This window comes from Aedes aegypti, chromosome 3 (assembly GCF_002204515.2).
Source record: "Aedes aegypti strain LVP_AGWG chromosome 3, AaegL5.0 Primary Assembly, whole genome shotgun sequence".
In the NCBI taxonomy this organism is placed as follows: Eukaryota; Metazoa; Arthropoda; class Insecta; order Diptera; family Culicidae; genus Aedes; species Aedes aegypti.
This window is the reverse complement of record NC_035109.1, coordinates 92,550,283-92,562,531: the sequence shown is the minus strand read 5'-3', so window position 1 is coordinate 92,562,531 and position 12,249 is coordinate 92,550,283. Positions and strand designations below refer to the sequence as shown.

The following is a 12,249-nucleotide window of genomic DNA, read 5'->3' as shown; positions in this document are numbered from 1 at the left end:
AAAGTTTCGAGAGTAATGCCAATATCTAGTTTTGTTTGCAAATAAATGTTAATATCAAGATTTCTATGTATGTTTCTTATGTACTCCAGTCGGCTCGAAAATAATTGAAAATGAATCTGGTAGGATTGAGAATATTAATGAGATATTTGAAATGTAACAGAGACATGATGAGAATCAAAATCAGCGTGAGTAGGGGGAGATCCCCCAGTACCGGACACTTAAGCCACTAAATTCATAATTCGTAAAATATTGGTTTTATGCGCTCGTGTTTCTCATTTATGATAAATATTATCATTTTTATAGTGTACAAAAATAAATTTGAATATATAAATATGGATTTTGACATTGCATTTTGATGATGTATTTTAGTACCAAATTGATCGATCTTGAAAGGTGGCACCCAATACCGGACACGATCTGGAAATGCCTCGAATTCTGTAAATTTGAACATCATTGAATGTGTTTACTATAGGAATAGTACATAATTGCCAATTCAATGGATTTGCAACATTTACAAGAACAATTTGAATATTTTTTAGTTAGCAAGATGTACATAAAAAACCTCTTTCTTATATGATGAAAAATAGCACATTTTACTATGTTGTTCTGAATGTTCATTTTCCTTATTTTTATTGCATCTTTGATACCATGATCGACGGAATCCATGAAAAATGAATGTATTTTGAGACACTGGTGCAATAATTACAAAGATATCATATAACAAATCAGGCTGTCCGAAACTGGGGGACAGGAGGTGCTTAACCAAAATTGTAATTTGTCCATATTTAGTCCAATTATGGTACAAAATATATTCATACTATCAAAATAGGATTATGTTCAAATATGCTTGCGTGATCCAAAGTAGTTCTTCATATTCAAAATAATTATTAAATAGACTCAAAATTAAGGCAACACGTAATTTTTTTTGATATTTTCAAACTTTTGTACTTTTTCAAGAAGGCATGCATATTTCAAGGATGTGTTATTCTACGCAAACATTACTCTCCATAATAGCTTCCTTTACTACTAATACACCATCTTGATTGGACCATGATTTCTCAATGTTTCGACTTTGTCCGGTATTGGGTGCTGTCCGGTACTGGGGTACTCCCCCTAATCAGTTGGTTACAAAGCTGAATAGAGTCTAATCAACGATTAATTATGAGAAACATCCAAAAAGAGTAGAACACAAAATGTTGTCTATTTTTTTTCAAATCGTTCCTGAAGTAAAGAATAACTATACAAACAACCTGGCGTTTAAAGTTTCAATGGCAATTATTTTTTACTTACAACGCCGAATGAATCACCGTGCCGATATCAGAGCCCCCCCGCCTGCCGGGAGGGGGTGAAGGGCCTCGAACAAAACATTAAACAACTTCACCATCATCGCCGCCACAGCCACTACAGTAGTTGTCGGTGAGGTCATCGCTGTCGTTGTAATGGTCAGCATCCGACCTCGGTGGGGGCGCAGGGCGCGAGCGTCGTCGTTGTCCTTGGTCAGGGTAGGAGGAGGCGAAATGCAATCAAACGCGCATTTCACTCATTGCCGCCTGGGGCAGTTGTGACTGCTGCTGCTGCTGATGTTGTCCTTTGAGATTTTGCAGTTGTGTTCCGGGATCCTGCTGATGCTGCTGTTGTGGTTGTGAGTGCGAATGCGAATGGGAGTGATGCTGATGGGAGTGTTGGTGGGCGGCAATGCTGGGTGGCGGAGGCGGGCCACCCGTCGATGTCATCGATGACTGCTGCTGCTGGTGATGGGATAACCGGTTCGACTCCGGTGAACTATTACTACAGGATTGCGACCTGCCGAGGGTGGATGCCGCATTCGAACGCATGTGGATTCCGATCGCTGTTCCGTTTGGCGGTAGTTTAATTTGTTGAGCCTCTAGAAGTAATTAGATAATGATAATGTTGGGGTTTTTCGTTCGATTAAAAGGGAAAAAGCAGGATGGAGGGATAGCACCCGTGGAGTCGTGGGAAAAGTTAGTGTAATGAATGTTTTGTGCTGTAAAGTGTGGTCCATTAAAATTGAGAAAATGATTACATCATGTTATTTAAGGCAGTGTTTATATGGAAAAATAGAACGAAACATAAATTTTATTCTATAGTTAATTTGTTTTATCCGCCAAGACTTTTCAAAGGGGGGTCTCGTAGCCTCGAGGTTACGGTTTCGCTTCGTAAGCGGAAGGTCATGGGTTCAATTCCCAATCCCCCCACACAAAAAACTCCGTCCAGCCACCAGAAGACGCCGCACGAAGGACTGTGTATAGGGAAACGCATCCATCCTTCGTCAGTATTGGATGGTGACTGAGACACATTGACCCTCTTTGTAGGCTGTTGCCTCACACGACACATATACATGGCAAAATGAACCACCGCACACCAATGGACTTCGATATGGATATGGATTGGATAAACGGCAGCACTCTCCTCTACCTGCTCGGTGTGAGAGAAATAGCAATAAGAACTAGGATATAAATAGATTCTGTAAATATGATCCTCGGCATAGTAGTGGCCAAAGGCACGGAGTGCCTAACAAATAAATAAATAAAAAAAAAAGACTTTTCAATATTGGACATGATTTTTATCCATCACTTTTTCTTTTCAAGAAAGGATTTGGAAGCATAGTTTCCAATTCTATTATGCAGCAATCGATTTCCACATTTTTGTGATGAAAACTTTCAACGATCAATACTTGTTTTAATTATGATTCGTGGTTTACGGCTAACCAGCCGAGTGGAAGTTTAACAACTACCGAAAAACTAAACATTACATATACTTTGCAATTGGATTAGATTGACAAATTGATGTGAAGTTTGCGAATAGTTACACGTCTTCTCGGTGAGAATCGAACTCACGACTCCCTGTTCTCTAGATAGGGCGCGTTACCCCTACGCCACGAAAACGATATGTAATGTTTAGTTTTACGGTAGTTGTTAAACTTCCACTCGGCTGGTTAGCCGTGAACCACGAATCATAATTAAAACAAGTATTTATCGAGCAACGGACTCATGTTCCGTAAACGGTCGTTTGAGAACGTCACGACCCATTGAAAGCCCGCACTATAGAAATCTCAGCCAGCAAGGGTTCATTCAAATATTACGTAACGCAAATTTTGCCAATTTTAGACCCCCTCCCTCCCCCACGTAACAACTTTTGTATGGAAAATTTTAAATTTGTGTATGAACCGTAACACTATGTAAGACCCCCTCCCTCCCCCTGTTGCGTTACGTAATATTTGAACGATCCCCAAGTTCTTGGCGAGTGGTGTGTGATATTTCAATACCTAATAAATAATGCGCTCTCGGGCTAGGCATTCGATATAAATAGAAAGCGTTGTGTTTGGATGGGCATCTAATTCTTCCGAAAGAGGTGCGCTTTGGGAAAGAAGACCACTTGTTGAGCTGATTTCGAATTCAGGTTAACTTCTGCATCCGTGAGTCCTCTCCTGGCGTAGGGGTAGCGCGCCCTATCTAGCGAATAGGGAGTCGTGAGTGTTTGATTCTCACCGAGAAGACGTGTAAATTTTTAGCAAACTTCACATCAATTTGTTCATTTAATCCAATTGCAAAGTATATGTAATGTTTAGTTTTTTGGTAGTTGTTTCAACGATGAGATGAGATTCTTAATATGGACTATTCATTTAACAAAGTGGACTCCTTGTACAAGCAATATCTTTTTAATTTATTAATGAAATCGCAATCGGTTTTCAGTACATCGTTCGACTAATGATGTACAATATTGTAATAATAAAAAATCCACCAAGATTATTAAACTTCATACGAATAAGGCACAACGTTCAGAGCGGTCGATTTTTTGTAGTTATCAAATTCAATGATCATTAGAAATTTTCTGGAAAATTTCGCAAACTATATTTTATATTTTTTGTTTATGAAAAGCTTGCTGCAAAATATCAAGTTATTTTTGAAGCAACAGTTCACCAGATATCATGAAATCATTTTATCACCGATATTTTTGAAGAAAAATGTTTGAAATTGAGGAGTTACTAATATGAGTATAAGTTTTAAGTTCAAAGTTCGTCCTGACGGAAGTACAAATATAGTATTAATATGAAAAATAAACTATGCCTTCATAAAGTTGCTTATTGAGACCCAGCGTTACATTAAAAGTACAATAGAAGAACAAATGTTTTATTTTCAGAAGAATTTATTTTCCACATATTATTTTCATAATATATTATTCTGAGATTTTCCATCAAAATATTTGGAGAAAAACGCCTACAATTTGATATCAGATAGACCAATAAATATGCGAAAATTATTTTTAATAGTGTGGTAACTGACGCTCGTTGGATCAATGATCGCGTTCCGTTCGTCGCAAAATTCGTTAACTAACTGACCTGAATCTCGACTACAAACCTCATCCATACATGCTACACCCTCCAAATCTTAACGCATACATACATACATCACGCATCATCCATGAGCGCTGTTTCTGTCGCACCCATCTCCTAAAACATCTTCTTTCATCTCTCTTTCATGTTCATCATTCACGGCGACGCATGCAGGTAAGTGTGCATGCGTTTGAACGCGCATCTCATTCTCGATTTGACCAATACAAACCAAGGCTGTGCTTCGAACCGATTGAAATGAAAACCGATCATGAGCTTTCGTCAGACAGAAAGCTCGTCATGATCTTCCATATACACTGAAACAAACATGACTATCTTATTTCCCAATTTCTACGTGCTCGAGAAGTTTTCTTATATTTATTATATTTTTTTATAACACAGACTCTGTACACCACAAATAGTATGAGACTTTTCAATAAAACGACCATAAATAGTAAAATTTATATTCAAGAATGTGATTGAAACTCACGATCTTGCTCTCATTTATACAAATATAGTTTCTTTACAAATCTAAACCAATTTTTAACACGCTTTATACTTCACTTTTTTTCTGGGAGTAAAAGGATGGTTTATCAGTAAATTTGGCCATAAAAGATAAATCCCTAAAGTGATCTAGTGTCAGACAATGGTGGAATATTATTGATTATTTTAAAGCTCAACCTATAGTAAAGGATATGGACACACAAATTGTTCATAAAAATAAAGATTTTTGTTATGCGAATAATAATGCTCAACTTTGATAAACAGATTTTCTTAGGAGTTTTTGGTAAAAATATTTAGCTCTTCAACCAAAAGCATTTTGTAAGATTTTATGGTTTCATAGCATTCTAGAATAATAGTTGAACCATGCACAGAAAACAGATTACGATTTAACCAGTAAATAAAAAAGTTATTGCTTGAACAAGGTGTCCACTAGGGTGCGGCTTATTTTTCAAAAGTTCTCAAAACCAAAAATTCGTATGCTCTACTGAATTCTAATCACATTAAAAGAGAAACCTCAAAATCTGAGCCAAAAATATTGAAATTTAGAGGTGGCGCAAGCGTCTTGAAGGTAAATTTTCAGGTTATGAAAAATGACCTTCAGTGAAGTAAACGTAACTTTGTTATTTTCCAACCGATTTTGAAACTTTTAGCATCAATACCTTCAAAATTAAGTTTATGAAAACTCTATAGAACATCAAATTTGTCTAAAATCAAAAATAGTTTTAGTTATAAGTAATTTATTCAAAAAATTTCCTCATTTTTCTAAAAATTTCAACTTTGTTTGACCATAACTTCATGATTACTCAACCGATTCCAAATCTTTTTATATGATTTTGAAGTTAATTCAATTGGTTTCAAACCTTTCATACATCACATTTCACTAAAAAAATGTCTTGACCAAGTTTTTCAGCAAAAACTGAACAAAAACATGATTTTTTAACGAAAAATGCCAGTGTTTTCAATTATTTGCCAGTTAAATATTATCTCTAAAGCTGAAACTGGTTTTTCTCATTTGTTTAACCTTTGTGAGTGACTTTGCAACAATTTTGAAATAATTCTGCAACAAAAATATTTTTGCGTATGTAAAAATATATATGCACTATTCAACTCGTAATTAAGGCAAGATGCTTTATAAATTTAAGTTTAATAGAAAAAATGCAATTTCCGGCGAAAAAAACTTAAATAATCAATAAAAATTTGATTTTTTCATTGAAAAATCATGTTTTTGGGTAATTTTTGTTGAATTATTAAGTCAAAACCATTTTTTAGAAAAAAGTGTTGTATGAACAATTTAAAAACAAATAAATTTTCTTCAAAAACATGAAGAAAGATTCAGAATCGATTGAGTAATTATGAAGTTATGGTCAAACAAAAATGATTTTTTTAGTAAAATGAGGAAAAATTTGGATAAAAGTATTTTTAACTAAGACTAGTTTTGATTTTAGATAAATTCGATGTTCTACAAAGTTTTTACAAATTTAATTATAAAGCTATTCATGCTAAAAGTTTCAAGATCGATTGAAAAATTACAAAGTTATGTTTATTTCACTGAAGGTCATTTTTCATAACTTGAAAATTCACCTTCAAGACGCTTGCGCCACCTCTAAATGTTAATATTATTGGCTCATATTTTGAGGTTTCTCTTTTAATGTGATGAGAATTCAGTAGAGCATACGAATTTTTGGTTTTGAGAACTTTTGAAAAATAAGCCGCACCCTAAGTGTCCACTTTATAAAATGAATAGTCCTTTTGCTTCATAACTGGGAGGCATTTGACATTTTGGAAACGCTTATAAATAATCTGTTCTACGATCACTATTTGATTAAGTTAAAACTGTTCATCACTTATTCTTGACAGCCTAGTTGTATTAGAATTTGAATTCAGTCTCACATTTATTAACGAAAGCATTTTTTTTTTACAAATTAGAGCTTTTTAAATCAAACTTAGAAATGTTCCCATAATGTTAAACGCCAAGAGGTATGCATTGTCCCAATCATTTTATGGAATTCACTCGATTTTGTTCAAAATATTCTCATTCAAATTCCAAAAACTATTGATTTATGTTGAATTCAATGTCGAAGTATATTGAGAAATATAATATTATACTAGTACTTAAAGACTCATAGCGGCATTTGTTATATTTGTTTCAACTTAAACCACTTATGTAGATGATTTCTCTATGAATGTTGCACTTAAGTAAATCCTATCTAATTCATCTTAGATACAATTGCATTTTTTTATTTCTTTATTAAGGTGAAGATGAATCGAAGCCAAACTCCAAATTTTCAAGAGCACGGATCTGGAGAACCAAACATCCGTTTTAGCTGAAAACTTAATCGATTGGTCACTAGCTGGTGGTGACCAATCGATTAGGTTTTCAGCTCAAACAGATGTTTGGTTCTCCAGATCCGTGCTCTTGAAAATATGAACTTTGGCTTCGATTTATCTTCACCTTAACGAGATATTCAGCTCATCTCGGGACCAATTTCCCTCGGGACTTCCCTATATAAGTTATAACTGCATTCAGAATGAATCGTTACGCGATGTTTCAACTGCAATCGATCACTACGATACTAGTATTTCTTTTTATACAAAATTGAAATCTTTTAAGCAAAATACAGAAATAATCAGATTATATTTGAAAAACTAACAAATTTATCCCATTTTACGATGTTTCGTTTTTCTCAGAAAATTAATCAATTCGACAAAAAAAGCCGATCTGAATGCACAGAGACCGTACACCCCGGGCTTGAAAGTATAAAAATAAACAAAAATAATGGCGTTTTCAGAATGTTTGTGTCTGCCCCAGGTCATTTTTAAAATAAACTTGAACATTTTGCATTTTTTATTAAAAAATCTAATCTAATCAAAAACCCGACACAGTGTTTTATATTCAGGACAGCAGAAATCATGTGCCATATTATGTTATAAACTTGAAATTCAATATGAAGAGTTGTACTCAGATTTGCATGGACGCTCTCCCCCCTCTTTTTTGAACCCTCCCCATTTTTAAAGTATTGCAAATGATTGAATATTTGATATGAATATGATAGGATATTCAAGAAGGTATCACACATGCATAGGATTAATCAAAAGATAGTTCAAAGTCCGTTGATCCGTCAGGGAACATTCATAAATTACGAGGACTTTTTTTGGAAATCAAGATCTCTCTCCCCTGTCATGGCCTTTTGTCCATATACAAATTTAAAAAGCCACGTGGTGTATGGATAGACCCTTGATCTGAAATGCGATATTGTATACATGAAACATAATAGCCTGCAGAGACCACGTGGTTACATTATTGGTATTTTTCATTCTCCTTCCCCACGCAAACTCTTCAAATTTTTATTTTTACTTATACGAACCGTAAACTTTGAACAGACCCCTCCCCCCTAAAATGAACACGCAAATAGGGATGGTTCCACAGTATGGTAAAGGGGTTGTTCATAAACCACGATATTTCTGGAGAGATAGCTGGTGGATTGTAGTATCACTAAAATTGCTTATTTCAACCATTTATATCAAATATTCAATCATTTGCAGTACTTTAAAAATGGGAGGGCACAAAAAAGAGGGGGGAGAGCGTCCATGCAAATCATAGTACAACTCTTCATATTGAATTTAAAGTTGATAACATAATTTGGCACATGAATTCTGCTGTCCTGAAAATAAAACACTGTGTCGGGTTATTGATTAGATTACATTTTTTAATAAAAAATATGCAAAATGTTCAAGTATATTTTAAAAATAACCTGGGGCAGACACGAACAATTTTAATACTTTCAAGCCCGGGGTGTCCGATCTCTGTGCATTCAGATCGACTCTTTTGTCGATTATGATTAATAAGGAGCACACCCTCGTTGCGTTGATTCTCTTGAATAGTCTAAATGCGGGGTCTTTCCAACTTAGTTCATTCCTTAAGATGTTTCTAAGTAAAGAAAAGATCGACTGTATCGAAATCGTCCCTCAATAGTAATAAGGTTATACGACGTGCACTACACTAAGGATACAGATAATGTCACAATATGTCTGAATACTGGTCGCAATGGCGGATCCTAACAAAAATCCAAAAACAAACTTGGTGAATTAAACATATTTAAGCTTAATCTTCTTATCTGAAGAGCCGTGATTGAGGTTTCATTCAAGTGTGATTTGCGGTTTTGTCTTGTTGAAAAACTATGAGCTAGTGTTCATTTAAGTTATCTCTAACCAAAAAACAAATTTCTCCTTAAAAAAGTTCGTATTGTTCTCAGTATTTACTTTTCCTTTAATTTCGAAGAATAAGCCATCAAACGCAAATACTCCCAGAACTATGACCCTAGCGAAATATATCATTGTGACCATGTAAAACACATTATGTAAGACCATGAGATGATTTTTGAAGGTAGAAAGCTTATCTCCAGCTGAGAGAGACTCGCGAAGAGGAAAAATAGCAACGTCATATGCAGCCCAGATTTCGTTGTCACGAAATGTCCAATGCAGCCCGTCGATTTTATGGCTGAAAAAGTGAAAAGTATCGTATTCAAAACAAATTGTTAATAAAAACCTCAATCAGCGGAGCAGTTTTTCCGAAGGTGCTGATAAATCTAAACACTAAACTAGTTATTTCTAATGTCTGCTACGTTTGTTGGCATGAAATTTCACTCAAATGGCTGTTTATACTTCGGTGTGAAGCAAACGCAATATTTTTTTTGCTAAGGTAATCATCTGAAGTTTTGAACGGCTTGCGCATGATTACGATAAACACAGAGTGGAAGAAGATATAACTGAGCAATCACATACAAAGAAGATCCGCTTCGCGCGTCTCGTCTCAGATCTCTAGAGTATGATCAAACGTTTTTTTACTCCTAGATAACGAAACCTTCGAAATTTGTTGTTAATGCACTAGATCAACCAGGTTATCAAAATATGATAAGAATCAGCTCGAGACTTGTTCATACCCGGGCACGGTAAAAAGAAGCAATGTATTATGCTCCGAAAAATTAGATTTGGCAGTGACATCATTCCTATCGCAAACTCGAACGAGTGCATAATAAAGCAAGGCCTGCTCTCCTTTACTATCCTCAAGGCCTCATGCTTGACGATAGGAATGACGACTCATGTTTTGATTGAAAATCTTTGTTTACACGTGGGAATAGCCTACCTCGTTGTGCATACAGTGTACCCGGGTAAAAAAAAAACAGATGTCAGACGTCGAGAGTTTGAACTTGTAAATCCACATTATGTGAAAAGTTTTTGAAATATTTTCAGATTGTGTTGATTGAGAACATTTCTGAAGCTTGATAGGCTCCATCCAAGGCAGCCTTTTGAAACAGCTATTGTTAGATGTTGAGAGGAAGAACTTGTTAATTTACATTGTTTGAAAAATGTTTGTACTATTTCTTAAATTTGCTGCTCAAATATAATTCTGGAGCTTGATAAGCTCTTCTCGAAGAAAAATTTCGAAATCAGTTGTCAGATGTCGAGAGTGAGATCCTGAAAATCCACATTGCGTATTAAGTTTGGAATACTTTCTGAGTTTGTTGCTAATGGACATTTTTGGAGCTTGATAAGAATGTTGAGAATTGGAATTTTGTAAATCAACATTGAGTAAGAAATATTTGAACTATTTCCTTAGTAAGTTGCTTGGATATTTCTAGAGCTTGTGAAGCTCCATTCAAGATAGTATTTTGAAGACAGTTATTTTCAGATGTCGAGAGTAAGAGTTGATGTATAGTGAAGTATCAGTTGTTGTCAGCCCTGTCGTCCTGCTTAGTCACGCTTAGTCGACGACTAAGAAGCTTTTCTCGGATTTTTTCTCATCAGTTGAAAATGAAAGCTGTATTATAGACTTGAATTAATTTAACTTTGTTGGATGTTGATCAGGTGCAACTCAACGCCCTGTGCAATATCAATCGAAATTGTCAAGATTTGTCAAAGCCCTGGAGTCTCGAATAGAGCAGTTGCAATTCAACGCCCTGTACGATATTATTTAATTATTACAAGCTATACAAACGCCCTGGAGTAGTTTGACCTTATTCTATGTGGATCAGGTGCATCTCAACAGTCTGAAGACATCAATTCCTAATAGAATCAACGCCCTGGAGTATTTTAACTTTATCCCATGTAGATCGGGTGCATCTCAACGCCCTATTGAACATCATTTGAAAATTCTAAGTTTTGTTAGCGGCATAGGGAAATTGGGCATTTTTCCGCGTAGAACAGATGCATCTTAACGCCCTGTATGACATCAATCGATCAAACTGTATCAACGCCCTGGAATAGTTTGACATTATTCCACTCAGATCTATGCGAGATGAGATCAGGAATATCTTTATTCCCTGTAGAAAATCAATCGAAATTTCTGATCTATATCAACGCCCTGTAATTATTTGACCTTATTATGTATTTTGACGCCTATCTTGACGCTCTGTAGGACGTCAATCGAAATTTCAAATATCTCAACACTCTGTAGGACATCAATGAAAAATTTCAAGTTTTATCAAAACCGTGCAGTGATTTGATATTGTTACACGTAGATCAGATGCATCTTAACGCCCTGTATGACATCAATCGATACATATCTGTGTCGATGCCCTGGAGTAACTTTCACATAGATCTTTGCGAGATCTGGAACATTTCTACGCCCTGCAGAAAATCAATCGATCTTTGCATACGTCCTGGAGTTATTTGACCTTATTCCATGTAGATCAATTACATCTCAACACTCGGTATGAAATCGATTGAAAATTCCGACCTGGAATAATTTGGCCTTATTTCACACAGATATTTGCGAGATCAAGAGCATCTGAACGCTATGTCGAAAATCTATCGAAACTACCGTGCTGTATCAACGCCCTGGAGTAATTTGAGCTTATTGTATCTTATCAGATACAACTTAACGCCCTGTAGGACATTAGTTGTAAACTCCAAGCTGGATCAACTGCCCTGGATTAATTTGACCTTTTGATGTAGATCAGGTTCATGTGACCGCCATTTAGGACTTTAGGACAAGCCAATCGAAGTTTCCTTGCTATATCAACGACCTAGGGTTATTTGACTTTATCCTATGTAGATCAGGCGCACCTGATAGCCCTGTTTAACATCAATCGAGATTGTCAAGCTGTATCAACGCTCTGGAGTAATTTGTCCTTATCCTTTGTCGATTAGGTGCATTTTAATGCCCTGTAGGCAGTCTTCAAAGAGCATCCTTCTACTCCAGGATTCAAACAAGCATGCTTTGAATAAATCCCAATAAGTGGGATCGTTTTGAATCATGATTTTCCGATCACAGTGAGCGTAATTTTGTTAGGGATTCAATCCCAGGATTGAATCCTTACTCATGATGTGTCATCCTTGTATCTCTGCATGGGAGATGTTTGTTTCAATTTTGAGTGGAATTCCGACAGTTGGCC

The 12,249-nt window shown here is 35.7% G+C and overlaps 1 protein-coding gene across 1 annotated transcript in view; it reads right to left on the bottom strand.

Moving 5' to 3' along the window:
* Window positions 1–1,226: 1,226 nt before the first annotated feature.
* Window positions 1,227–12,249, bottom strand: part of LOC5564665 (neuroligin-4, X-linked) — a 93,512-nt gene continuing 82,489 nt past the window's right edge. The window contains exon 7 of the mRNA XM_021852766.1: window positions 1,227–1,885. Coding sequence (XP_021708458.1) covers window positions 1,524–1,885 — 362 coding nt within the window. The 3' untranslated portion in view covers window positions 1,227–1,523. The remainder of the gene's footprint in view (window positions 1,886–12,249) is intronic.